At 42.6% G+C, this 27,385-nt stretch overlaps 1 protein-coding gene and 1 long non-coding RNA gene across 2 annotated transcripts in view; one reads left to right on the forward strand and one right to left on the reverse strand.

Annotated features, from left to right (window-relative positions):
* Window positions 1-731, forward strand: part of LOC125882538 (uncharacterized) — a 5,067-nt gene extending 4,336 nt beyond the window's left edge. Inside the window, exon 3 of the long non-coding RNA XR_007448345.1 lies at window positions 425-731. This is a non-coding gene — a long non-coding RNA (uncharacterized LOC125882538). The remainder of the gene's footprint in view (window positions 1-424) is intronic.
* A 614-nt stretch (window positions 732-1,345) lies between these two features.
* Window positions 1,346-26,910, reverse strand: LOC125882533 (ras-related protein Rab-8B). Its single transcript, XM_049566265.1, has 8 exons — window positions 26,615-26,910; window positions 11,519-11,579; window positions 11,342-11,402; window positions 10,663-10,740; window positions 10,458-10,547; window positions 6,618-6,683; window positions 6,491-6,541; window positions 1,346-5,459 (listed from the first exon to the last, which is right to left on the reverse strand). The coding sequence occupies exons 1-8, from the start codon at window positions 26,736-26,738 to the stop codon at window positions 5,370-5,372; spliced, it is 621 nt and encodes a 206-aa protein (XP_049422222.1). The 5' UTR covers window positions 26,739-26,910; the 3' UTR covers window positions 1,346-5,369.
* Window positions 26,911-27,385: the final 475 nt, after the last annotated feature.

Here is a 27,385-nt window from a genome sequence, read left to right on the forward strand (position 1 = left end):
TGATGTGAACACATGAATGGATCATTGGTGTGAAACATTCACACTGATTATTGATCATTGATTGATCAGCTCTTCAGTTAACTGATCAATGACTTCATCTGTTGAACATCATGAACAAGCACAGAGCCGACACTGAGGAGGAACATCATCTCCACAGTGACAGGAAACTGTTTCACAATAAAATACACAACAAATGTTTCACAATAAGATGACAGGAGTCACAGACTGTGACATCATGTTTGTTACAGTTATTTATATCTGTGTTCATGATGTCATCGTCCACACAGCTGTTTATGTTGTTTACATCACACATGATGTCATTAAAACCACCTCTCTGTCCCTCTGCCTCTCTCTCTCTGTGTCTGTCTCTCTGTCTCTCTCTCTGTCTCTCTCTCTGTCTCTCTGTCTGTCTCTCTGTCTCCAGGTGTGTGTTGCTGCTGCAGTGAGACACCGGGAGAGTCGACCTGTCGTCTGTAGTTTCTGATCTGAGCTCAGTTTTATTTATGTTCAGGTTCAGTAGAGTTTATGTTGGTAGCTGCTGTTTGTTACTGATCCAGGATCAGGTCTGTGTCTCTGAGCTGGTCCAGGATCAGGTCTGTGTCTCTGAGCTGGTCCAGGATCAGGTCTGTGTCTCTGAGCTGGTCCAGGATCAGGTGGACTAACTGTACATGTGTGTAAATAAAGTGTCACTTTTCTTACCTGAGTAATAAACACAGTTTGTTCAAAACTGACACATGTCTCTGAGGTCTCTGTGGAGGAGGAGGAGGAGGAGGAGGAGGAGGAGGAGGAGGAGGAGGAGGAGGAGGAGGAGGGACCACCTCCCCTCAGTCACTGTCTCAGTCCTTGGGTCATTCAGGCTTCAGAACTCTGTCAGCAGAGCAAAGCTGAAGCTCGTCACTGGACAGACCTGACTGTGTCCACGGTGAGGACAGACCTGACTGTGTCCACGGTGAGGACAGACCTGACTGATTCATCATTGATTCATCATTGATTCATTATTGATTCGTTATTTATTCATTATTGATTCATTGTTGATTTATTGATTCGTCATTGATCCATCATTGATTCGTTATTGATTTATTATTCATTATTGATTCATTATCAGTTATTTCCTCTGATCAGCTGCAGAACATCAAAACAAGGATTTCAGTCTTCAGTCCAACACGACGTCTTTTTGTCCAAACTGCTTCAGTTTACTGAGACAGAAAATCAGAGGACGTCCAAAAAGACTTTTACTATAAACTGTTTATTGATTAGTTTTCTGATAATCAATAATCAGTGATTGATGTTGTTTTACAGTCTGGTGATTGAAATGTTTTCAGTCCAAATAAAATCAGACAGCAGGTAGAAAAAAGTTGTTTATTGTACAATCAGCTGACTTTGTGATGACATCACAGAGCAGGAAATGGAAGACAAATGTGAAAACTGAAGATTTAAAGAGGTCAAAGGTCAAGGGTCACCACAGTGATGTCACAGACATGATTTCACATTAAGAGCTTCTTCTATCGTCAAACAGATGAAACCCACAGAAAAGTTTTTATCAAACCAACTCGTCACTGCTCGATATTAATATTCATACAGTCTCATAAACACATGCTGTCAGAGACTTTATATATTGACTTTAACTAGACTTTATATATTGACTTTATATATTGACTTTATATATTGACTTTATATTTACCGTACATCTATAAACTTTACTTACTTTCTATAGTTTTTACAGACTTTATATTTTCTGTGTCATCATGGAGGAAATATAATTTCATTTCGTATAAAATTTCCTCACGGCAGAATAAACATCCGGTTCCTGTGATCGGAGCCTTCATCTGTTTTATTACATTTAATAATCGTCAGTCTGATGAAGACAAATGAATCTTCATCACTTCTGTCGCTCGTCAACAAACAAACTCACAAATATAAAAATGTTTATTAAAGAAAAGTTTTTATGAGTTGGTTTGAAAAAAAGATTCTGATCCTCCAACTGTTCCGTTCAATCATCAATACATCTGATCATCTCTCATCAGACACCACAGTATCGATAATAATACCATCAATAACACATAAACTAATAAATCAATAACAGGTAAACAGAGATCAATAACACAGGTGGGTGTTTGCATAGAGGCGCCAGAGCAAAGTGCTGAAAAATAAAAACATTTTTAACACAATTCAAACAGTTTCAGAATTATCAGTTATTGATTAAGACTACAACCAGTCAACTGATCATTATCAGCTATTGATCAGCTGTTCACCTATAAACACTGGCAGCTGTTTGTGTTCCCCAAAATATATATTTATATTTATATATGTGTGTGTGTGTGTGTGTGTGTGTGTGTGTTTCTGATAAAACCAAACTTTTTAATTTTTTATTTGACTTCCTGTTTGTTTATTTAAGTGACGTCATTCATTGTTTTATTTGACTCACCGATTGATTGCTTAGTTGATTGTTCCTTCATCACTTTAAATGAGTTGATGAATTCAGATTTTTAATGAATTTATGAAACATGAACACAAACAGCTGATTGATTGATCGACTTATTGATTAATCAGAGGAAGAATAAAGGAAACATCCTCAGAGAATTATTAATAAATGAACCTGAAATTAAAAAGACACGAACATCACCTCTGAGCCGTCAGTGCTGATTAGTTCAGTATTGGTTCAGTATTGATCGGGGGACACACGTCGACAAGTTAAAGCACCTTTTTATCAGAAGAAGCAAAAACACAGAACATAAAGTGCAGCTGAAAAAATCCACAGGAGATAAAAACAGTGATAATAATTATATTAATAATAATAATACTGAGTCTGTAAACAGGAAACAGTTTTAACACGTCAGATATTTCAGTTTGGACAAAAACTTTTTTCCTTCAACATCTGAACAACAAACAAACAACACTGTAAAAAATGTAAATATTTCAAACACAAACTCAAAAACAAACAAAAACACAGTGATTAAAATAATCAATAATTCTGATTCCTTCGTTCAGAAGAATTCAAACTTTTTATTCTTTATTTCGTCCTCGTTCTTTGTTTGTTCCTCAACAATTAATATTTATATTTAAATTCAGAGGAAGCAGAATTATTAATTGATTTTTCTTTGAGTTAATAAATCATTTAAATCCAGATGTAATGAAGTGATGAATGATTAATACAATGAGTGTAATAATTCTGATGAATGAGTGAATGTTGAGGTGACGCGCTGCAGGAAAGATTAAAGTCATAAACTGAATAAAACTCTTCAAGACCTGAAACTTTTCAGATTCATACAAAAATAAGAATTTCAACAAAAAGCTGAATAAAAAATGTTAAAAAATAAAATTCTGTTAGTTTTTTTTCCTCGAGTGGTTTCATGTCAACAAACGAGAGCAAATATAAAAATATAGAAAAGCAGCAGTTATTTCAGTTAAAGCACAGAAACACAGCAGACACTGAACGCCTCACGGCCGAGCTGCAGACAGCGAACACATCGCTGAACGCCTCACGGCCGAGCTGCAGACAGCGAACACATCGCTGAACGCCTCACGGCCGAGCTGCAGACAGCGAACACATCGCTGAACGCCTCACGGCCGAGCAGCAGACAGCGAACACATCACTGAACGCCTCACGGCCGAGCAGCAGACAGTGAACGCATCACGCCTCTTCTTAGGGTCAGCGGTCGTGTTCAGTTTAAACGTTGTCACAAGGGGGCAGATTTTAGTCGTGAGAGAAGTGAACATGTGACGGATCAGATGTGGAGCGACGAGAAGCGTCAGAGTCTGATGAGGAGAAATGAATGAAATGAAGAACGGAGTGTTGACGTTTGAGCCACAGCGTTGGTTACAACACGTATTCACTTCCTGTGTGTTCAGTGAAACATCAGAAACATGTCGCAGTAACAAAACTCTTCTTTTTGTCTCTCAGGAAGAAACTTCGACTCGTCTGAAGGTCAGTCGCAGTTTGAGGTGTGTCAGACTTCCTGTCAGCTGCTTTAATCCTGATCCTCTGCTGCACCGTAAACATAAACTCATGACATCATTAATATCAGAGCCGAGTGGCGCTCATGATGATGTCACAGTTTCACATCATGACATCATGAACAAGCCGATGTCACAGCATCAGGACGAAGGATTAAAGGACACGACAGGTCAGACCTGGTACCAACACACATCAGGTGATCCGATCACACGTGGACGGGGCTGAATACGAGCGTCAACGACCACCAAGACGCACTGTGATCTGAGACGAAGGACACATTGGACACTTTGTGATTTAACCACTAATCCGTCATGACGCGTCCCCGAAAAGGACGACGTCATCGGTGCAGGATGTGGCGGTTGTTTTGGTGACGCCGGCTGCCGCTTGATAACTTCCACATTTCATTTTATTTCATGTCCAGTTGGACAAAATGTTGTGTGACCGTCCCTCATTTTGTCCTCGTGTTGGACTCTGCTGATGTCACCAGCTGTACAACACGATGCTAACATGACGAGCTAGCACGCTAACAGAAGTGTGATGTCATAACTGTGGGTGGGGCTGTAAGTATGTCTCAGCCGTCCACCTGTGATCAGATCATTGATGTGTGTTAGTACAGGCGTGAAGGGGGCGGAGTCTCTGAAGAGACAATCAATGAACATGATTATTAACATGATCAGATGTGTTTGATCCCTTTAACAGGATGTTTATATACAAACAGGATGTTTACATGTTTGTCTGATATTAATTTATGATGTGATGAATTCTCTGCTCAGAATCAGATCAGTTTAATTACTGATTATTGAATATTGACACATTTAAAGTGAATTTAAAAGATGAAATTATTAGTTGTGTTTTTGTTCAATAATCTGAGCTGACACTGTGACGCATGAATTAAATCACGTTAATGAACAGAAACGAGTCGTTAACATGAAACTGATGTAACTTTAGATTCTCATTATTGGTTGATTGATCAGCTCCTGTGTGTCTCATTAAATGTGTCTTGTGATGTCACTCATAATAATGACACATGTATGACACAAACACACGGATGCGTTGATGTGTCGATGAGCTGCAGCTTCAAACGCCACTTCTTTGGTTCAACTCTGAGTTCGTTTTTTTTTTCTGCTGCAGAATTTAAATGACGATAAAACATGAAACAGAGTGAGACGTCTCACAGCCTCACGCCAGCTGCTCCTCTTCATCATCATCATCATCGTGGTGGCTGCGGTGTCGTCCTCACCTGCTGCAGTGACGCGGAGTTTAGAACAGAAGAAGAAGAAGAAGAAGGAGGAGCTGTGAGCTGAGAGAAAAGCAGAAACGTTCCAGAAGGTTCTGATGAAGACGCTCCTCATGTCTCCACAGGTGTGTCCTCCTGCAGGACGAGGAGCAGGAGCAGGACGAGCAGGAGGAGCAGCTACAGCAGGGAGCACCTGAAGAAGCTCTTTTTGGAGCGTGACTCTGTGATCTTGACGGGTCCGCCTCCTCCTGATGGGTTGCTGTCGTTCTGAAGGAAACACAAACAGTTCAAAGGTCACAACATCGTCGACCAATCAGCTTCAAGCAGCAGACGACTGACGGATGTCCCTCCTGTCCTCCTCTGAGACAGTAACCTGAACATACATGACCAGTGGTCAGGGACACCTGAGGACACCTGTGAGTTTATAATGTCTCAATTATTTTTATATTTAAATTATATCTTACTTTGAAAAGTCACTTCCTGTTTTTGTGTCTGTCCTCGCCCTCATCACTCATTCGCTCTTCCTGACCCTTTTCACACAGAGGCGGCGCCACAGAATCAGACTCAGCTTTACTGCCCCCCCCCCCCGACTTTACATCACACTGAAGTGTATATTTTGTATATGTTGTTCTACTCTTCATATATTTTATTTCTTCATGCCTTCTTTTGCACCAAAGTGGACAGTATCCCAGTTTCGTTGTGCTGTGGTACACAAGTATGGCTGTACAATGACAATAAAGATTTATCTTATCTTATCTTATTTTTATTGACCACATACAAGGAATTTGACTTTGGTAAACTTTGCTACCAGTGTTGACATTAAGTTCTCAAAAAAACTAAACTAAATTCAAAATTAAATTAAGCAACATTTACGAGCCCTAAATATCTGTGAGGTCTGTGAGGGTCCCGTCTTTACGCCTCCTTATCATTTTGACTCAGAACCAAACGAAGGTGGCATCATGTGACTCCAGTGTGTGATGTCAGACAGCATGATGACATCACAGTATCAAATGAGGCATGACATGCAACACAACAGCGCCAGCCCCTAGTGTAAAATATAACATACATGTCAGCAGCTCTTTATAAACAACATCAATCATTTAGTGTCCCTGTTCCTGGACCTGTGTTTGAGCTAGCTGCTAACTGCTAGCAGCTGCTGTTCTTCTTTTCTGAGTTAGCCGCTAACTGCTAACAGCTGCTGCTCGTCTTCTTTGAGATAGTCGCTAACTGCTAACAGCTGCTGCTCGTCTTCTTTGAGCGGAATAACCCCCCCATCCCCCCCCCAAAAAATAACCTACCATCTTCCTGTTGAGTCTGGTCATGATGTCTCTGCCAAGGGTGAAAAAGGCCTGTGGAGCAGAGGACCATCATGTTAACATCTGAATGTCTTTATTCTGTTTACATGATGCAGATGTCATCACTCACCTCCTCCACGTTGATGCTCGACTTGGCGCTAGTTTCCAGAAACTTGATCCCGTAATCAATTGCCAGCTGAATAACAAGAGACAGGTCAACATTTGTATCCACCACAGAAGAAGACGATGTATGATACAGATGTACTATACTATGACCCTTTCATGATGTTTTTACAACAAACGCTAATATGATGTTTTTTTGTTTTGTAACATACTATACTATGACTTTCTTGACATGTTATACTATAACTTTTTTTGACATAGAGTACTGTGACTTTTTCCGACATACTATGCCATGGCTTTTTTTTTTGGACATACTACAATATGACCTCGACATACTATAACATGATTTTTTTTTTTCCAACATGTTATACTATAACTTTTTTTGACATACTATACTATGACTTTTTTAGACATATTATACTATGACTTTTTTCGACATACTATACTATGACTTTTTTCGACATACTAAAGTATGATTTTTTTTCAACATACTATACTATGACTTGTTTTGACATACTATACCATGAATTTTCTCGACATACTATACTACGAATTTTTTCAATCAATCAATCAATCAATTTTATTTATAAAGCCCAATATCACAAATCACAATTTGCCTCACAGGGCTTTACAGCATACGACATCCCTCTGTCCTTATGACCCTCACAGCTGATCAGGAAAAACTCCCCAAAAAAAACCTTTAACGGGGAAAAAACAGTAGAAACCTCAGGAAGAGCTATACTATGACTTTTTTCGACATGCTATAGTATTACGACTTTTCCACATACTATACTATGACTTTTTTCAACATACGACACTATGACCTTTTTGGACATACTACACTGTGACTTTTTTCAACATACTATAGTGTGACTCTTTCCAACATACTACACTGTGACTTTTTCCGACATACCATATATACTATGACTTTTTTCGAAATGTTATACTATTAATTTTTTTGACATACTATACTATGACTTTTTTGGACATACTACACTATGAATTTTTTCGACATACTACATTATGAATGTTTTCGACATACTATACTATAAATTTTTTCGACATACTACACTGAATTTTTTCAACATACTACACTATGAATGTTTTCGACATACTATACTATGACTTTTCTCGACATGCGATATTCTGACTTTTTCGACATACTGTAGTATGAATTTTTTCGCCATACCATACTGACTTTTTTAGTGAAACTATACTAACTTTTTTTTCGAAACATTATACGATGATTTTTTTTCGAAATGTTATAACATGAATTTTTTCCACATAACTATACTATGATTTTTTTCAGTTCAATTCAATTTTATTTATAAAGCCCAATATGACAAATCACAGTTTGCCTCACAGGGCTTTACAGCATACGACATCCCTCTGTCCTTATGACCCTCACAGCTGATCAGGAAAAACTCCCCAAAAAACCCTTTAACGGGGAAAAAACAGTAGAAACCTCAGGAAGAGCAACTGAGGAGGGATCCCTCTTCCAGGACGGACAGACGTGCAATAGATGTCGTACAGAACAGATCAGCATGATAAATTAACAGTAATCCACATGACACAATGAGACAGAGAGAGAGAGAGAGAGAGACAGAGAGAGAGAGAGAGAGACAGAGAGACAGAGAGAGAGATGCAGGACAGACGGTAATGACAGTATCTTACAACAACATAAATGAAAATAATAATATTACAATTATAATTCTGGCTGTTGTGGTACAATATGTTGAAAGTATATATTAATATCTGATAGTATACATTAGGGATGTAACGATTACCGATATTACGGTAAATTTTGGTTAATTTTGACACGGTAAGAATTACCGTTTATGTTTAAATTAATTGCATTATCGCGGTGGATCATCAGGACATGTAATAACAGCCTCATTCAAGTCTCGTGTTGCAGGCGCTGCGTGAATGCGTAGCATGTGTAAACACAAAGAATGAAAACATGGTGGAAGGTGGTGATAGCGGCGGCACGCAGGGCATTCCCCCCCCAACTGAACGCACAGAGTCTGAGGTCTTGTGGTACTTTGGGTTTCTGACGAATGCCGAGGGTCAGCTGGTGGAGGACAACTATCCTGTGTGCAGAACATGCAGAAAGAAAGTTGCTGCGAAGGGTAGCAACACTACAAATCTGCTGGCTCATCTCCGTGACCATCATCCACAGCTTTACAGCCAATGCAAGTTATGCTATGCAAATGTCAGTTATTGTGTGAGGGACTTCGGTTTACTGAGATTGTCATAATGTGTAACTCTCGACGTATACGGGACATTTGAGCCGTATCTGTCCTCCTAAACAGCGACTAGGTTTTACGTTTTTGTTTAAGACACTTAGGAGCTAATACTAGCTGACTAGCTAATAGCCGTATTAGCAGCTATGTTGCTAACATTAAGTGTTTCAAAACGAAACGCAGCTGAAAACACTGAGCGGAGCCGACAGAATATAAACCAACGTAACGTAACGCTAATTGAGATCAACTATGATTGAATCACTATGATTATGGTTATTGTATGGCGAGCTAGAATCGATACAGACGGCCAGTTATGCTTTCTCGACATCAGCTCAAGGAAACAACATAAAACGCTGCCGTGTTAACCTCTGACCGAGAGCATGCACTCCTTTTCTCATACAGGCGCTGACTCCTCTGACTCACATGCACACTTCTAATGTGTGAATTATTCTGTGTAATGATGACCACTGCCCTTAGGGTTATTTTTTGTTTCTCCTACACATTTGTGATATCTATTCTATATACTGTATGTTTTTTGTTCTACTCTTGCATTGTTTTGTTTTATATATATTTTTCCTCTCGTGCTAATAAATAAATAATATATAAACTGTTTACATATTTTGCTAACTGTTAAAATGCACCAGAATGTGCAAGTTTGCAAGTGCAATGTGAAAGTTTCATTTTATTATAAGATTTTGGCTGTTAACATTTTAGTATGATAAGGAAGTTACAAGATTTAGTAAAGTTATTTCAATGTATCTATTTTTTGGACATTTTACAGCGCTTAAAAAAATATCGCAATATCATCGTTTACCGTGATAATTTGGTCACTATAATAGAGATATCAAATTTTCCATATCGTTACATCCCTAGTATACATATGTGACAATAATCATATGGGTACAATAACAGTAGAAGTATGATTAATGATAACAGGTGTGACTTTTTTCGAAATACTATACTCTGAATTTTTTCAACATAGCATACTATGACTTTCTAACAAAATTTCACACCAATGTCTAATAGGATAAACTCATGAAGGTCAAAAGGTCAAAGGTCAGTGTGACCTCACAAAACATGTTTGTCCATAACTGAAGAATTCATTCACTAATTCTGACCGAACTTGACACAAATGTCTAACAGGATAAAATAATGAAGGTCAAAAGGTCAAAGGTCAGCTTGACTGTGACATCATCATGTTTTAACGTCATATCTCAGGAACAGAAGGGGAGACATTTGGTCAGATACTGAATTGGTGACTCTAATCTTGAAACTGTGCTGATTGTATAGATCTTCTGTGTGTGAAGCATCCATGTTTTCACTGACATGGATGGAGACTGTCAGAGACACTGGACTGGTGGGCGGAGTCATACAACCACAGGGTGGACTGGTGGGCGGAGTCATACAACCACAGGGTGGACTGGTGGGCGGAGTCACACAACCATAGGCAGGGATTCTAATCATGTTTTGGTTTGTGTCAATTTAAATCACTTTGTCAATAAAGTTAAGAAAAGTGTTCCATTAATAAAGTTTAATGTCCTGTTTCTCTTGTTATACAAATAAAGTTTGTTGATAATATCTATGATAAAAGGACATGTACAGACCTTCTCTCCTCTCTCCTTGGACACTTGTCTTTTGTCGTTCATGTCACATTTGTTTCCCAGAATCATTCTCTCCACGTCTGAAGACGCATGCTGAAAACAAACATTAGACGTCATTACTGTCACATGATCTCTCTGTGACCTGGCCTCTGTCACATGACCTCTCTGTGACGTGAAAATGCATGTCATGAAAGGAGGCGGGGCTTACCTCCTCAATGTTGCGTATCCAGTTCCTGATGTTATCAAAAGACTTCTCGTTGGTGATGTCATACACCAGCATGATGCCCTGGAAAACAAGAGACAGGAAGTGAGTGCAGAGGAAGTGATGTATGCTGTGACATCACCACAGGAAGTGACACACACACACACACACACAGGCTCCTTATCGTTATGTTTCACCTGCCTGTAAAACTAACCACTGATTAAAATCTTTCATTCTCTCTGCTGTTCGTCTCTTAAATTCTCTATAAATATTTTTTTAATTATTCATAGATAGCCAAACATTCATACTTTCAATGCACAGACTCAATGAGCACCTCCTGATTTAAATCATCTTCTTTATCAAACTGTGTTTTATTTAAGTTTATATTTCATGTATTTTGTCAAAACCTCTTTTTAGATTTGTATTTATGTAGATTTATTTATGTAACTGGTATCAAACCTAATTTGTATTTTCTAAGTATGTGAATGTGTATTTGAATCTTTTCTCTTTCATCTAAATTTACTCATTTTAATATGTGAAGCACTTTGATTTGCACTTCCTGTATGAACTGTGCTGTACAAATACAGTTCTAATTATTGTTATTATCATTATTGTTGTTGTTGTTGTTGTTGTTGTTTTCATGTGTCCAGCAGCAGTAAGGTCAGGAGGAGGGGGCGTGTCTTACCATGGCTCCTCTGTAATAGGCTGTGGTGATGGTCCTGAACCTCTCCTGACCAGCGGTGTCCCTGCAGGGACACAAAGCACCAACATGTTATTAACTTGTGACAGCACAGATTATTGATCCGATGTATTGATCCTGATTGACAGAATCACTGATCAGTGTTTGATCGATCGAACTCACCAGATCTGAAGTTTGATTTTCTTCCCGTCCAGTTCGATCGTCCTGATTTTAAAGTCAATTCCTGAAACAAGTCAGAGAAACAGACTGATGTCAGGCTGCAGCGCCACCTTCAGGACTAACGACACACACCATCAGCACAAACACTGTAGCCTCAACATGTTAGCATGCGACGCTAAGCTAACATGTTGAGGAAAAAAAAAACATTATTCACAAATATTAACAGTCCAAGATAACAATAAGACACAAACTAGAGACATATATACAGCGCTGAGAGAGGCTGACCCTGATGAAGCATCTGAACCTCAACATTGGAGTGGATGCTTAGGTCTGAGACAACTGACGGAGTTGTAGAGGCGACCCTCTCTTCACACTGATGCTGTGGGATATCAAAGTAACACCAGTGATGTTACAGCACAACTTGTTTGTGTTTTTAAGCTTCAGATTAACAAACCAACAGACGGCGTTAGAAGAAAGAACGGACTCAATAAGAGCAGAACAGAATATTTTCATCATCGTCCGATCTTAATCAAAACTCTTCAGCGTCCTTCAAAAGAACAGCTGTTGGTTTGCCTTCTTACAGATGCTGTCAGTGTCCAGGATGACATGTAAACCATCACATAAGTCATCAGAGACACTCAGGCAGGCGCCACAGGTCCATCAGAACCAGGACCAACCGGCTCAGAGACAGCTTCTTCACACACATCACAGCTATCACCTGAGGCTGTGCAGCAAAGCATGCTGGGTGTCCCAACACAGCTCGTCAGCATCAGTTTGAAGTTTCTGACTCGTAAAAATACAAACGGCCTCCTGGAGCCTGATGAGTTTGATTTCCTACATGTGGTCTTCAGTTATGACATCATGTCTGTGGCTGTGGACAGAACTCTGTCCTGCTGAGGGACATCGTCCTGCTGAGGGACACTTCAGGTTTCTTCCTCTCACAGTGAAATAAATCTTGACACAGTTGACTCCACCCACCTGAGGTGCGTTTGTTTCTCAGCCCTGTGTGTTTAAGCTGTCAGCTGGCCGGGCGTGTCTCTGACAGGAAGTCAGATATTTTTAACAAACAAATGGGAGCAAACGTTCCTTCCTGCCTCTGAGAAGTATAACTCTGTTTCCAAGAAGCTGCTGACAGGAAGTCTGAATGTCTGACAGCTCTGTTTCCTCCTGCGTTTCCTGAGGCGGGCTCAGAGGAGGAAACATGGAGGAGCTGCTTGTGATGCTGGTTCAAATCCCAGAACCAGCTGCTGAAGTCTGAAGCTCTGTCCATGTTCCCCACTCGTCACACTGACCGTCTCTGGTCCATTGTCCTCAACTCGCCCAGCTGGATGTTGGTTTGATTCCCTGAACAGATCAACCTTCCACAGTGTCCTCCACAGGGTATGAAATTAACAAAATATTTTGGGGGCCATCAAAAAATTGTAATTATGTTCTAACAATAAGCACATGAAAAGCAAAACCAACTAAGATAGTGCCTTCACTCTTCAGCAGAAACCACGATAAATGAATCAAATTATGGGTTACATAAAGTTATGGTTGCAAAATATCACTCAGATTTCCTATAATTCAACCAAATGTGATGATTTAACCATTAATCTACGGATAGCAGTACTAATGTTTCACCACATTACAGTTACTTTTACTGTTAAAAAGGCCAAATTACTATAAATTCCTTAGATGCCATCCTGGAAGTAAGTTAATTTAAAATTTAACATTCATTCTACCTTAATTGTTCATTAATTTGTCATTGTGTCGACACAGATCACCCAAGAAATGGTTAGTTTATACTCATGGTACAGCAAAGCCCCCTCCCCTTCTCTGTCAGATTACTCTCACGTAATCAGTGCAATCTCGTTGATTATGTCTGGAAAATGAGTTGTAGACGTGACAGTAAATTTATTTAATGAAAATAAAATTATACTTTAATGTCAGATTGTAATACTGTTAAAAATATAAATACATATAGTTGTTTCAAAAACTTGGGGGCAATTTTGGCCCCTGGAACATGGCTTTTGGGGGCATTCTTGGATAAAGTGCGGGCCAAATGGCCCGTGGCCCTTGCTAATTTCTGACACTGGTCCTCCAGCAACACGTTCAACCAATGACAAAAGACGTCAACAACAAGTAGTCTGATTACAAGAAGAAACACTAAAAACTAAACATGTAACAACTGAAACCAACCAAAGAAGACAAGTATTTTCTCAGTTAATTAATAGTTTAAAACTTTAAAGAAAATAGTGAACATACACCCTGACACAGAGCTGCTGCAGAGACACAGAGCTGCTGCAGAGACACAGAGCTGCTGCAGAGACACAGAGCTGCAGAGACACAGAGCTGCTGCAGAGACACAGAGCTGCTGCAGAGACACAGAGCTGCAGAGACACAGAGCTGCTGCAGAGACACAAAGCTGCAGAGACACAGAGCTGCTGCAGAGACACAGAGCTGCTGCAGAGACACAGAGCTGCAGAGACACAGAGCTGCTGCAGAGACACAGAGCTGCTGCAGAGACACAGAGCTGTTGCAGAGACACAGAGCTGCAGAGACACAGAGCTGCAGAGACACAGAGCTGCTGCAGAGACACAGAGCTGCTGCAGAGACACAGAGCTGTTGCAGAGACACAGAGCTGCAGAGACACAGAGCTGCTGCAGAGACACAAAGCTGCAGAGACACAGAGCTGCTACAGAGACACAGAGCTGCTGCAGAGACACAAAGCTGCTGCAGAGACACAGAGCTGCTGCAGAGACACAGAGCTGCTGCAGAGACACAGAGCTGCAGAGACACAAAGCTGCTGCAGAGACACAGAGCTGCAGAGACACAGAGCTGCTGCAGAGACACAGAGCTGCTGCAGAGACACAAAGCTGCAGAGACACAGAGCTGCTGCAGAGACACAGAGCTGCTGCAGAGACACAGAGCTGCAGAGACACAGACCTGCTGCAGAGACACAGAGCTGCTGCAGAGACACAGAGCTGCTGCAGAGACACAGAGCTGCAGAGACACAGAGCTGCTGCAGAGACACAAAGCTGCAGAGACACAGAGCTGCTGCAGAGACACAGAGCTGCTGCAGAGACACAGAGCTGCAGAGACACAGAGCTGCTGCAGAGACACAGAGCTGCTGCAGAGACACAGAGCTGCAGAGACACAGAGCTGCAGAGATGAAGGTGAAACCACCACAGTAGCTCTCACTTTTTTCTTTTTTTCAGATATCTGATGTGTCGATATGTAACAAATTATTTGACCAATACCGACACTGATATATCCACTATTTCCAACCTGATGTCAGATGAAGTCTCTTCTGTGGTGAACTAACGTCATATCATACTTGCAGACTGTGATGGTGACGGCCCACCAGCAGATGGAGACATGAAACACTGTTCAGAGTCTGTGATATTCACTCATTGTGCTGAATAAGAAAAAGACACAGTGCTGATTCTGATCGTTCATTTTAAAGCTGATATCGGCCGATACTGATGACGTGCTGATATTATCATGTATCCCCATGTTAAACTAAAAGTGACTGAGGCAGCCGTCTGCATGCTGAGAGTCAACAGAGGTCTGAAGAGATGATGTCAGTGTGAGTAAAGAAATAAATACCATCATTAACAGCAGCTCAGCCGTTATTTCAAACTGCAGTTAATAACTCTAATAAAGAAAACTGTCTGAAAGTGTCTCTGCAGAGGGACAGGAGACGAGCCAGGGCTGAAACAAGACGACACAGAACCTTATAATATGTGATCAGCGCTGCCTCGTTGAACACTTGTGTTAAAGGCTGCTCGATTCTGATTGGTTGTTTTCAGTGCGGCGCTCGTGACTCTATTCACCCAGGGTTTTGACAGATCCAGGAGAAACTGCATTTTCCTACTCTGCACCTTGGACATGGAGTAATCTTCAAAAAGATTTAAAGTGAGAAACACATGGATGAATGTGAGGTCATCATACGGAACATGTGACAGAGACATGAGCTTGTTTTTCCTGAGGTTTGAATCAGTGTTGTTTTATTGTGGACTTTTGTGTTATATGTTGTATTTGTTGCATTTCAAATGTGTTCTGATTGGCTGCTGCCTCGGCCAGGTCTCTGTTGTACAAGAGATGTTCAATGTCAGTGGGACTTCCTGGTTACATGAATAAAAACATAAAATGTAATGCCATCAGAAGCAATCAGAGGAAGAGGGACACAGACTGGCTCATGTATATCACCGTGTGGACGGAGGGTCAGTCTCAGTAAATACAACATAAAAGTGATCAACTTTAGCTCTAACTCTGCTACATGATTAACTTTAATTAATAATGAGGTCTGTTACAGCGACAGACGACAGAGACTGGCAGAGTTATCCTGTTTAACACAGTGCAAAGAGCAAACTGTAATTAAATTTACTCATAACTGACGTCTGCTCTCCTTATTCTAACTTTAATCATAAGTTAATCTCATTTATCAAACAATCGTTAAAAAAGGCCTAAAGTGTAAAAACTGAACTCATGTTCCCAGCAGAGAGAAAATCTTTCACTCTCTCATTTCCTATGAACTTCTCCCTCATTTATTTTTTCTCCTCTTACACTGTTATCAGGAAGTGAAACTCAGTTGCTGCTGGTTGTTACGGAAACGTGCAGCAGAGCAGGTCAATGACCTCCTCCTCTTCCCTCCTCATCTCCTTCCTCCTCTCCTCTTCCCTTCTCGTCCCTCCTGCAGCTCATTTTATTGTTGACTGTTCTGACAGATTTTTCTCAGCTGACTGACTGTCCATGTCAGAAAAAGTGACATCACAGCGCCAGACATATAATCCATCACATAAAACAAACAGTCGGACAGTAGGCTGTCAGCAGATAAACAGAGATCTGTGTGGGTACATGAGACCCTAAAAAAGAGGCTGGATCATGGGGAGTACCACCAGTTGGTCCAGGAGCTTCTCCTCCATCATGGACGTTTACAGGCAGATTGTAGGATGACTCAGGGGCAGTTTGACAACCTGCTAGTGCTGCACGATTTGATAAAAATGTGCGATTGCGATTACAATATAATTCCAATAAAATGTAATAAATAAATGGTATCATGAGTCTTGTTGTTTGATTCAGTGTTTCCCTACATTATATCAGGGAGCACTGACCTGACAGAGTTATTGTTATGGACAGTGTGTCAGTGACCATCAACAGACTGAGCACAGTCAAACACGCTGCTCACACAGCAGCGCAGCACGACACTGCTCACACAGCGGAGCGAGCCTGTGTTGCGTTCAGGCGTTGTCACGTAAATGACAAATTCCAGCGCCATAGCACAACACAGCAACATGTCAAGTGGGCCGAAACAGAGCAAAATTGCTCAATTTTTCATTTGTTATGGAGTCCATGATTTCCCTGTGACACTGACAAATGTTTGCGTAACTGTGCTTGGATGTTGTTTTATGAGGCTCTGGTGTCTTTCAGTTGTCTCTTTGTCTTTAACGTTACACGGCTCGTCTTTCTCTCACATGCACTCTTCCTGCTTCTCTCTGTGCTGTCTCAAGTGCTGATATAGATTGGTCGTGTTGCCGCGGGACGTGGCGACTTTAACTTTTAAACTTACACAGCACGTCTTTCTGTTCAACGTCGCCGTACCTGAATCCAAAGTATCGCCATGTAACAGACGTTTTTTCGCCACCAACTCTGCCTGTTCATGGTCGAGCTCATGCTCCTCTTAAGCGTCTGTGTTGGTCACTGCTGCACATGCCAGGATAGCTTGTGGGCGTGATGTCAATAAACTCCACACACTATAGGAGAGGCAGTCACATTCACAGGCACACACATTAACATTTATTTACATTAAATCACAAATCACAGCCTTTTATGCGGTTATGTCATCGCATAGCCTGACATCGCGACTGCGATTAGATTAATTGTGCAGCACTACAATCTGCTGTCTATCATCAGGCCGTATAGCTCTGGGTATCCAGCAACCACTACCATCAGTTTCTCCTCCATTGTTTACCAACTGTAAAGTTGTTGTCATGGCCACCACAGAAGCCCCGCCCCTCAAATCATCCCATTGGATAATGGGGAAAAGGCATAGATGACATGGGGCACTTCTCTGCTCTGAGCTTAAGTTTTTTCAACTCGAGGAGTTCAGAGCACTCTGGCAAAAACACCTACTGTGCTGTCATTGGCTACGACTAATCAGACACGTCTCTGTGATTGGACGTTAGCTCCGCTGGTTTCTCCGTTGATCTTTCTCCACCTTCTGCAGCTACAGCAGCGACACTGCTGACATGTTGATGACAGTGATGTAATCATGACAACAGATAAACAGGGTGACTGACAGGTGACCACAGTGCTGCTGAGCTCTGTCTATTTAAAGTCCAGATTTAAAGGAGGACTGGAGGCAGGACTGTCTGCGAATCAGGGTTCCTACACATTTGGAATTTCAAAATTCCATACTTTTCCATACCCTAATTTCCAGACTTCTTGGCGGTTTTTTTTCAGAGAATATGTGACATCTGAGTAAATATATCAGTGTATCATATTTCACATCATATTTAATATTCTTAATAGGCGATTGTAGCCACGTACCATAATGGCATGCAAATAAAAACTCAGTGGCAGTGGCAATCTTTGTCAATCGTTCTCCGTCTATAATTTTGCGCCCTACTTGAGCCATGCCCACCTCTGTTTATTTTTCACCCCTCTCTCCAGTTCTCTACTTCAACGCTACTTAGCTCTCTCTCTAAAATACCAGTAGACTACCACATCCACCTGTTGCACAAAACGCACACAGCAGTGTTTCCCCTAGGATGGAGTTGTAGCAGCGGAGGTGAAGCACACGCATGAAAAATAATTTTCACATGCGTGAAACTTTTTTGTATGTTTGCAAAGCACAGCCTGCTGGGATGTTTCTGTGTATCTACTGGCACCAGAAGGGCTCTTTAGGACTAAGTGCATACAGTACATGTGTGCACAGTAATGAGCAGGTGAAATGTCTGTCTAGCTTACATATGAGGTGTCTCAAGATTTAGGAACATACAATTTTATTGAATATAATAAAGTAAAAAGTCACCTGACATGCTGCTGTTTTGTGCTATGACCTATTCAAGTGTTGGAAGTTGTTATTTACGTGACAACACCTAAACGCAACACAAGCTCTGCATGAGTGCCGTGCTGCGCTGCTGTGCGAGCAGCGTGTTTGTCTGTGCGTTTGTTGATGGTTATTTACACACTGTCCATTTCAATAACTTTGTCAGCTGACAAACTGCACCGCGCTCGGGGTCAGGTTTGGTCAGGAAAATACAGCCCGAGCCGCTCTAGCGTGCTCACCTGTGTGTGTGGCAGAACTCTGCCGTGCGCGATACAGATAGCAGAGGAGAATGCAGCGGACTGGACATACCACTTGTCAATCAGGTAAAAGGGGCGCTATGTTTTCTGAGACGTTTGCTCTCACACAAACTGTGCCTGGCCCGGCATAAAACACGATCCGGATTGATTAAATTATTTTTGGAAATACCTAATTTTCTATTTTAGAAAACAGTATTTTAGAACAGTGGTAAGAGTCTGGAAACATAAATATTTTTCCATAATTTATTTTTCATTTTCCATACTTTTTAATACCTGGAAATTGATCAAATTTATTTCCATACTTTCCGTACTTGCGTAGGAACCCTGGCTAACAGCTAACAGTGCTAACAATGCTAACAGTGCCGACAGAGGTGATGGGAGGTGAGATACATGTAGAGCCTCCCCCTGTGCACAGGTCTATGATCTCAAGAGCTTTGCTAATACTGTCTATTATTAATTATTATTGTTTATTATTGTTTGTTTTTCTATATTATTTTATATTACTGAATATTTGTTTATGATTACTGTATATTACTGTGTTATTGTGTTGACAGAGCCAAATGTGCTTATAAAAGCTTATAAAAGCTTATAGTTAGGGCTGGCTCAGGCTTGCCCTGTACCAGCCCCTAGTTAGGCTGACTTAGGCCTAGTCTGCCGGAGGACCCCCCTATAATACACCAGGCACCTTCTCTCTCTCTCTCTCTCTCTCTCTCTCTCTCTCTCTCTCTCTCTCTCTCTCGTATTCTATTACTGCATCTTGCTAACTCGGCCATTCTGGATGTCACTAACTCGGCTTCTTCTCCGGAGCCTTTGTGCTCCACTGTCTCTCAGATTAACTCATATCACAGCGGTGCCTGGACAGCGTGACGTGTGTGGTTGTGCTGCTGCCGTGGTCCTGCCAGATGCCTCCTGCTGCTGCTGCTGCCATCATTAGTCATTAGTCATACTTCTACTGTTATTATACTGTTGTGCCGTACAAGGATTTATAACAAAGGCCTACACTTTATCCATAAACTTTTGGGCCTACATGTAACAATCAAAGCCTGAGACCACATGTTGGCGCCCAAAAGAACAAAGGAATCAGTCAACCCCCTTTCTCTGTGTGAATCAGCCGATTCAACCCCCAACACAGCACCCCAGCTAACCAGCAGAGGTCCCTTGAAATACACAGCTCCCATTGGGTGAAATCCGCCACGGCCAACCCCGCACCAATGACGTCACGCCGGGGTATATCATCACAAAGCGTACCTGAGGGAAACGCTTCTGGCTGTGATCCTCATAGCTGATAGAAGTACCCACAACTGTTCCTAAAGCTTAGCAACTCGTCCCACGTGGCGAACACTTTAGAAAGAGTTATTACTGTGCACAGTTAGACGCGTTTTAGGCCTCTATTTCCCTCGCTGGTCGAGCTGATCTCCTCTCCTCTCCCTCACTCTGTGCGCCGAGGAACACAGAGTAGCCCGGTACGAGACCATGGATTGACCCTCTCACCCGGATGCCCGTGGATGCGAAGTTTGGTAGATAACAAGGACTGCCTGCTTCAAGAAGAAGGACAAGGACCCCCTTCTTTCCCCGAGTGATTCCCCGCTACGAGCCGGAATTAACTCGCCTCGTCAGAGACTTGCCCCCTCGCCGAGGACCCGTTAGCCGCTGTGAGCTGCTAACCACTTCACCTCTGCCGTAACAAAGGACGCGCGAGGAACGACCGACACATCACTCCACCTTCTGCAACAGTAAGAGGCTTTAGCTCTGGGCAGATAGTAGTTAGTGTGTGTTTCTTTTTAAGTTTTGTAAGGGCTTGTTGATACGGACCGCCGCGTCCGATTTTTGCTGCATTGATATTGTAAAAATATTGCCTGTGTTGCTGCTGTCTGTTATTCTCCTGCCCGTTTGTGTCTGCTTGTAATACGCAGTGATCCGACCTCGTCGGACCGCTATTGTGTCGCCCCGCACGCGGGATTGATCAGTACTTAGGCTGTGTTGGTTCAATGTCCAGATTCACGCCGCTCACCAGCTGAGCCGAGCGCGTCTCTGCGTAACACAGACGGGTTACTGCATCTCAATACCGCCTGCGTGACCACACTGCTGAGTGCTTCCCTTTCTCTCTTCCTCTCTTCCACTAAACTACACTTGGAGCCGAGCAATTCGAACTTCCCTCTCTACCGGCTCCCCTCCTTTTTGAGTCGCGTGCTTTCTTGGCGAGCCGCCATTGCGTGACGTAGCTTGCAGCGCCACAGCCGCCATCTTGCTACGCTCACACTTCTCTCTCTCTCACACACCCACTCGCTCAGACATACATACACATACACACACACACACACACACATTCTCACTCACTCACCCACTTTCTCCCACACCCTCATACACACCCACACACACACACACCCTTCTTGATGCTTGCTGGTTGATTCGGTAATGTTTTATAGTTGATAGGGTTTATAGAGCAATGTTGATGTTGGTTGTAAATTAATGTCATCAGTGTGAATAAACCCTGTCATACTGCAAAGAGAGGTTGCTTTGGTTTTTCATTGTATACTGTGATGAAGCTGGTTGACAAAGTCAGTGCCTGAGCTCCACTCCTTCCTGTTCATCTTATAGTTGCTGATATCTCCCTAGAATTAGCTTCCTAAGTGAACACTCTTGAGACTGAATTTACGTCTGATCATTGGTCCGGTTTTCCCGGTGGTGCCCCGCTGTAAGCTAATTCGATTATTATGCTTATGTAATAATTAATTAATTATTAATTAATTAATCAAATATTTTAATAATCCATAATTAATATTAATATTTATGAATTATTGCCAATGATCACATTTAGCTCCTCCTCTTCCCAACAATACACATATGACTATTGTCACACATGTATACTGCCAGATATTAATACATACTTTCAACATATTGTACCACAGTAGCCAGAACTATAACTATAATATTATTACTTTCAATAATTGTTGTAAGCTACTGTCATTACCTGCATCTCTCTCTCTCTCTCTCTCTCTCTCTCTCTCTCTGTCTCATTGTGTCATGTGGATTACTGTTAATTTATCATGCTGATCTGTTCTGTACGACATCTATTGCACGTCTGTCCGTCCTGGAAGAGGGATCCCTCCTCAGTTGCTCTTCCTGAGGTTTCTACCGTTTTTTCCCCGTTAAAGGTTTTTTGGGGAGTTTTTCCTGATCAGCTGTGAGGGTCATAAGGACAGAGGGATGTCGTATGCTGTAAAGCCCTGTGAGGCAAATTGTGATTTGTGATATTGGGCTTTATAAATAAAACTGAATTTAATTGAATGTGTCTGTAACTCCATCCGGGAGATCTGGTTTCACATCACTGATAAACTCTTCATTCACACACACACACACACACACACACACACACACACACACACACACACACACACAGTCGGAGGTCAGCTGACCCCTGGCAGCGTGGTGACAGTGCATCCTCTGTCTGGCACAGCAGCAGAGGATTGTGGGAGCTCATTCAACATTCATACAGCAGCTGAACAGGGAGAGACCGGAGGACACATCATCATCATCATCATCATGTCACATTTGTCTCATCAGTCCTGTTGGTGCTCACACACACTCACACAGCTTCAGTGATACAGACCCAACTTTATATTCAGCTGACGTTACACATCATATTTATTTTACACACAACCAATCAGACATCTGCATGAGTCACTGCGCTCTGCACAGCTGACTTCCTGTGTTCATGTTCAGCCCTGAGCCTCCTCTATTTCACAACACAACACGTCATTTTGTTTTCTTCAAAATGAACCTGTTAGTTTAGTTTAACCAGTCAGTCACCAGTTATAATGTGTGTTGAACCAAACTGACGTCTGTAGTTTAAATGACTTCAGTTTGATTTGGAGCTCAAACTGTTAATAAAACATGAGAAAATATAATGTCAGCTGAAAATCTAAGTGTTTCCACTTCAGCTGTCACTTCAGTTTCATTGTGTATCTGAGTCTGAACAACACACACACACACACACACACACACACACACAGAACCAGCACCACGGTGTAGACAAAAAAAAAGACAGTTCCCACTTCCTGTTTCCACCAGGAAGACAGATGAGCGACGCACACTGAGCTCAGCTCGTTCTGACGCACCGGAAACACACACACACACACACACACACACACACACACACACACACACACAGACATATAGACAGACAGACAGACAGACATATAGACAGACAGTTGTCTCTTCTATCTCACATGCACACTTAATAAAAACACAGTAACACGTGAGCGTGGAGCGCTGTACGACAGGCCGTTACCTTCACATCCCACTCCTCGTTGTGATGTCATATCTCAGCTGTTCCTCCTTCGGAGCGACTCACACGGAGGCTATGAACACAAACAGGCCATCTGGCCAAAGCTCTGCTCTAAACGGCGCCCGCGTCGCCTGCAGACGGGCCAGACGCCTCTTTAACCAGCATCAAATCCAAACTGTTGCCATGTTAGTGCAGTTTTATTGTTCAGGACAGATGACCTCTGACATGTGTCCTGTTGTCACCTAAAAAAACACACCAACCTCCTTCTAAACAAACACAGCGTGCTCCGCTCCGCTGCGCCCTCCTCACACCTCCACCCAAACATCATCTCCTTCATGATGGCGTGCTCGACTCACAGCCCGTCACACACCAGTAGATCTGTTATTCCATCTATAATCGTAACATCATGTTAATCGTGTTGTTGTATCATTGGGCAGCTGTGGCTCAGAGGCACAGTGGGTCGTTCGATCCCCAGCTCCTCCACCGTGCATGTCGAAGATACTGAGTGCTCCTGATGGCTGGTCATCAGTGTGTGAACATGTGTGTGAAGATGTGTGTGTGAACGTGTGTGAACGTGTGCGTGAACGTGTGTGTGAACGTGTGTGTGACAGTGTGTGTGAATGTGACATGTAGAGTAAAATGCAGGTGTGAGGACTAGAGAGGAGCTGTACAGGTGCAGGTCTAAAGGCCCAAACATACTCGGGCGGAACGTATGCGGAGCGGACTCCGCAAGGAATGTCCACAGTCATTTGGGCTTCCATAGTCGAGCGCACTTCCGCGTTGCAGTTTCCTGTAAAAATGTCCGTGAAAAGTCCCTGCGATGTGAAAAATACATGCTGAGCAGTTAGTGGTGCGCGGAGCGGAGTCCGAGCGGTCGTAAAATCTGAGCTTTGCGCGCACAGGGCTTGCGGACGTCCGCTTTGAGTCCGCGCAGACCTCCGCAGAGTCCGTTGCGCGTACGTTCCGCCCGAGTATGTTTGGGCCTTAACGCAGTACAGTCTGTCAGGAACAAGTCCTAAAACCCAGACATGAGTTAGCAATGTTAGCATGTTCATGTGTCTCTGACAAGTGTCTAAATGAGACTACAGAACGTCATCACACCGAACACGCCTTTACAGCCTGGGTGTGGCGTGGCAACGGCAACAACCCAGTCTCACTCCAAAGTTGTCAAACACCGGCGCTTTGGCAGTGACTTCTTTCATCAGACACTGATGAGCAAAGCCGTCACTTCATGGTAAAAATCCCATCAGCTGTTTGACGAGGGAACCAGAGCCACGCTAATTTCAGGGTTGGACTACAGAAAAACATCATCACTGGCAGACTCTATAGGAGTTGGATTTAGTGCCGTGACGCCGTCAGCACAGGCTGATGATGTCACTTTTTAATTTGCCACAAGGTGTTGACTGGATCAGACCGGAAACACTGTCGATAGACCTAACTCTCACTTCCTGTTCAGGCGTATATTTACCGTCACACAGAGCTCCCCACAGGACAGACCAACTCCTTGTTCTACAAGTCTCTAGTCTCTAGTCCTGAGTCTGAAACAAGTCATAACGCACTCGTCAACAGATATAAAACCTTTTTAACAACATGAAATAAATTTATAAAAACATCATAAATGTTATTTAACCTGTTAATTTATCAAATCAAGTTTGTAGGACGTTGTGTCCCGTCTGTCGTTTGTCCCATCTGTCGTTTGTCCTGTCTGTCGTTTGTCCCTTCTATAGTTTGTCCCGTCTGTCGTTTGTCCCTTCTATAGTTTGTCCCGTCTGTCGTTTGTCCCGTCTGTAGTTTGTCCCATCTGTCGTTTGTCCCTTCTATAGTTTGTCCCGTCTGTCGTTTGTACCGTTTGCCGTTTGTCCCTTCTATAGTTTGTCCCGTCTGTAGTTTGTCCCATCTGTCGTTTGTCCTGTCTGTCGTTTGTCCCTTCTATAGTTTGTCCCATCTGTCATTTGTCCCTTCTATAGTTTGTCCCGTCTGTCGTTTGTCCCGTCTGTAGTTTGTCCCATCTGTCGTTTGTCCCTTCTATAGTTTGTCCCATCTGTAATTTGTCCCGTTTGCCGTTTGTCCCTTCTATAGTTTGTCCCGTCTGTCGTTTGTCCCATCTGTAGTTTGTCCCATCTGTCGTTTGTCCTGTCTGTCGTTTGTCCCTTCTATAGTTTGTCCCATCTGTCGTTTGTCCCTTCTATAGTTTGTCCCGTCTGTCGTTTGTCCCGTCTGTAGTTTGTCCCATCTGTCGTTTGTCCCTTCTATAGTTTGTCCCGTCTGTCGTTTGTCCCGTCTGTAGTTTGTCCCATCTGTCGTTTGTCCCTTCTATAGTTTGTCCCGTCTGTAGTTTGTCCCATCTGTCGTTTGTCCCTTCTATAGTTTGTCCCGTCTGTAGTTTGTCCCATCTGTCGTTTGTCCCTTCTATAGTTTGTCCCGTCTGTCGTTTGTCCCGTCTGTAGTTTGTCCCATCTGTCGTTTGTCCCATCTGTAGTTTGTCCCATCTGTCGTTTGTCCTGTCTGTCGTTTGTCCCTTCTATAGTTTGTCCCATCTGTCGTTTGTCCCTTCTATAGTTTGTCCCGTCTGTCGTTTGTCCCATCTGTAGTTTGTCCCATCTGTAGTTTGTCCCTTCTATAGTTTGTCCCTTCTGTTGTTTGTCCCTTCTGTTGTTTGTCCCATCTGTAGTTTGTCCCGTCTGTCGTTTGTCCCTTCAATAGTTTGTCCCATCTGTAGTTTGTCCCATCTGTAGTTTGTCCCTTCTATAGTTTGTCCCATCTGTAATTTGTCCCATCTGTAGTTTGTCCCTTCTATAGTTTGTCCCATCTGTAATTTGTCCCATCTGTAGTTTGTCCCTTCTGTAGTTTGTCCCATCTGTAATTTGTCCCATCTGTAGTTTGTCCCATCTGTCGTTTGTCCCTTCTATAGTTCGTCCCTTCTGTAGTTTGTCTCACATGTTCTGCGTAGTTTAAGAGTCTTTGCTATGAATCTGCATTAAATGGAAATACTCAGGTAAAGTACCTGCAACATGTAACTAAGTAAATGTACTCAGTTACTTTCCACCACTGACGGAGAACATGTTACTGACAGTGTTCACATTTGAGTCCTGACTGTATCTGAGCGCTGGGGTCAAAGGTGAGATGGCTCTGAGGTGAAGCTAACTTCTGTACCATCTCCTCTCCTCTCCTCCTCCTCCTCTCCTCCTCCTCTCCTCTCCTCTCCTCTCCTCCTCCTCCTCCTCTCCTCCTCCTCTCCTCTCCTCTCCTCTCCTCTCCTCCTCCTCCTCCTCTCCTCCTCCTCTCCTCTCCTCTCCTCCTCCATCTCCTCTCCTCCTCTCCTCTCCTCCTCCTCCTCCGACGAACACTTTCACTTTCCCGGTGAGCTCCGTTAGCTCCGCAGCTAACATCACTCTGTCCCGTTAACAGCTGACAGAAAACCAACTATTCTCTGGCCGTTACCGGGGGCTGTTATCCGGCAGTGTACCGGATGTTACCGGGTGTTACCGGATGTTACCGGGCGCTGAATGAAGACTCACCGATGGTGGAGATGAAGGTGGTGTTGAAGGCGTCCTCGCTGAACCGGAACAGCAGGCAGGTCTTACCGACGCCGCTGTCACCGATCAGCAGCAGCTTGAACAGATAGTCGTAGGTCTTCGCCATCTTCCGTCTGTCCTTCCGTCTGTCCCGGGGGAACTTCCGGCCTCCTGCCCGGACTCTGTCTCTGTCTGCTGGGCGGACTGGGCTCAGTGGGAACACTGGTTCTGTACTGGTTCTACTGGGACAGGACCGAGAAGAAGCAGGAAACACTCCCTCTCCAAGCTACCCACAATACACTGCGACACACTTCCGCTGCCAGATTTTCACAATAAAACAGCTTTAAAAAATACAGTTGTAATTATGTTTTAATATTTATTGAGAAAAATGATTTTATATTATAACAGTATCATGAAAATGATTTTATATGATGTTAAAAATACCTAAAAACTGAAGTACTGCCACAGATTATGTTGCTGAAAACAGAAATTATACCAAATGTGTTAATTTACATTTTACTGTATTTTTGTACTTTTTTTTTTACACTGTTAATACATTTATTTGAAGCATATATGTGTGTATATATATAAATGTATGTATATATACATACATTAATTTCCATAACTGCTTATCCTCTCCTCCCTCACAGGGGCTGGAGCCTATCCCAGCTGACACTGGGTGAGAGGCAGGGTTCACCCTGGACAGGTCACCAGACTATCACAGGGCTGACACATAGAGACAGACAACCATTCACACTCACATTCACACCTACG

This window comes from Epinephelus fuscoguttatus, linkage group LG2, assembly GCF_011397635.1.
Source record: "Epinephelus fuscoguttatus linkage group LG2, E.fuscoguttatus.final_Chr_v1".
In the NCBI taxonomy this organism is placed as follows: Eukaryota; Metazoa; Chordata; class Actinopteri; order Perciformes; family Serranidae; genus Epinephelus; species Epinephelus fuscoguttatus.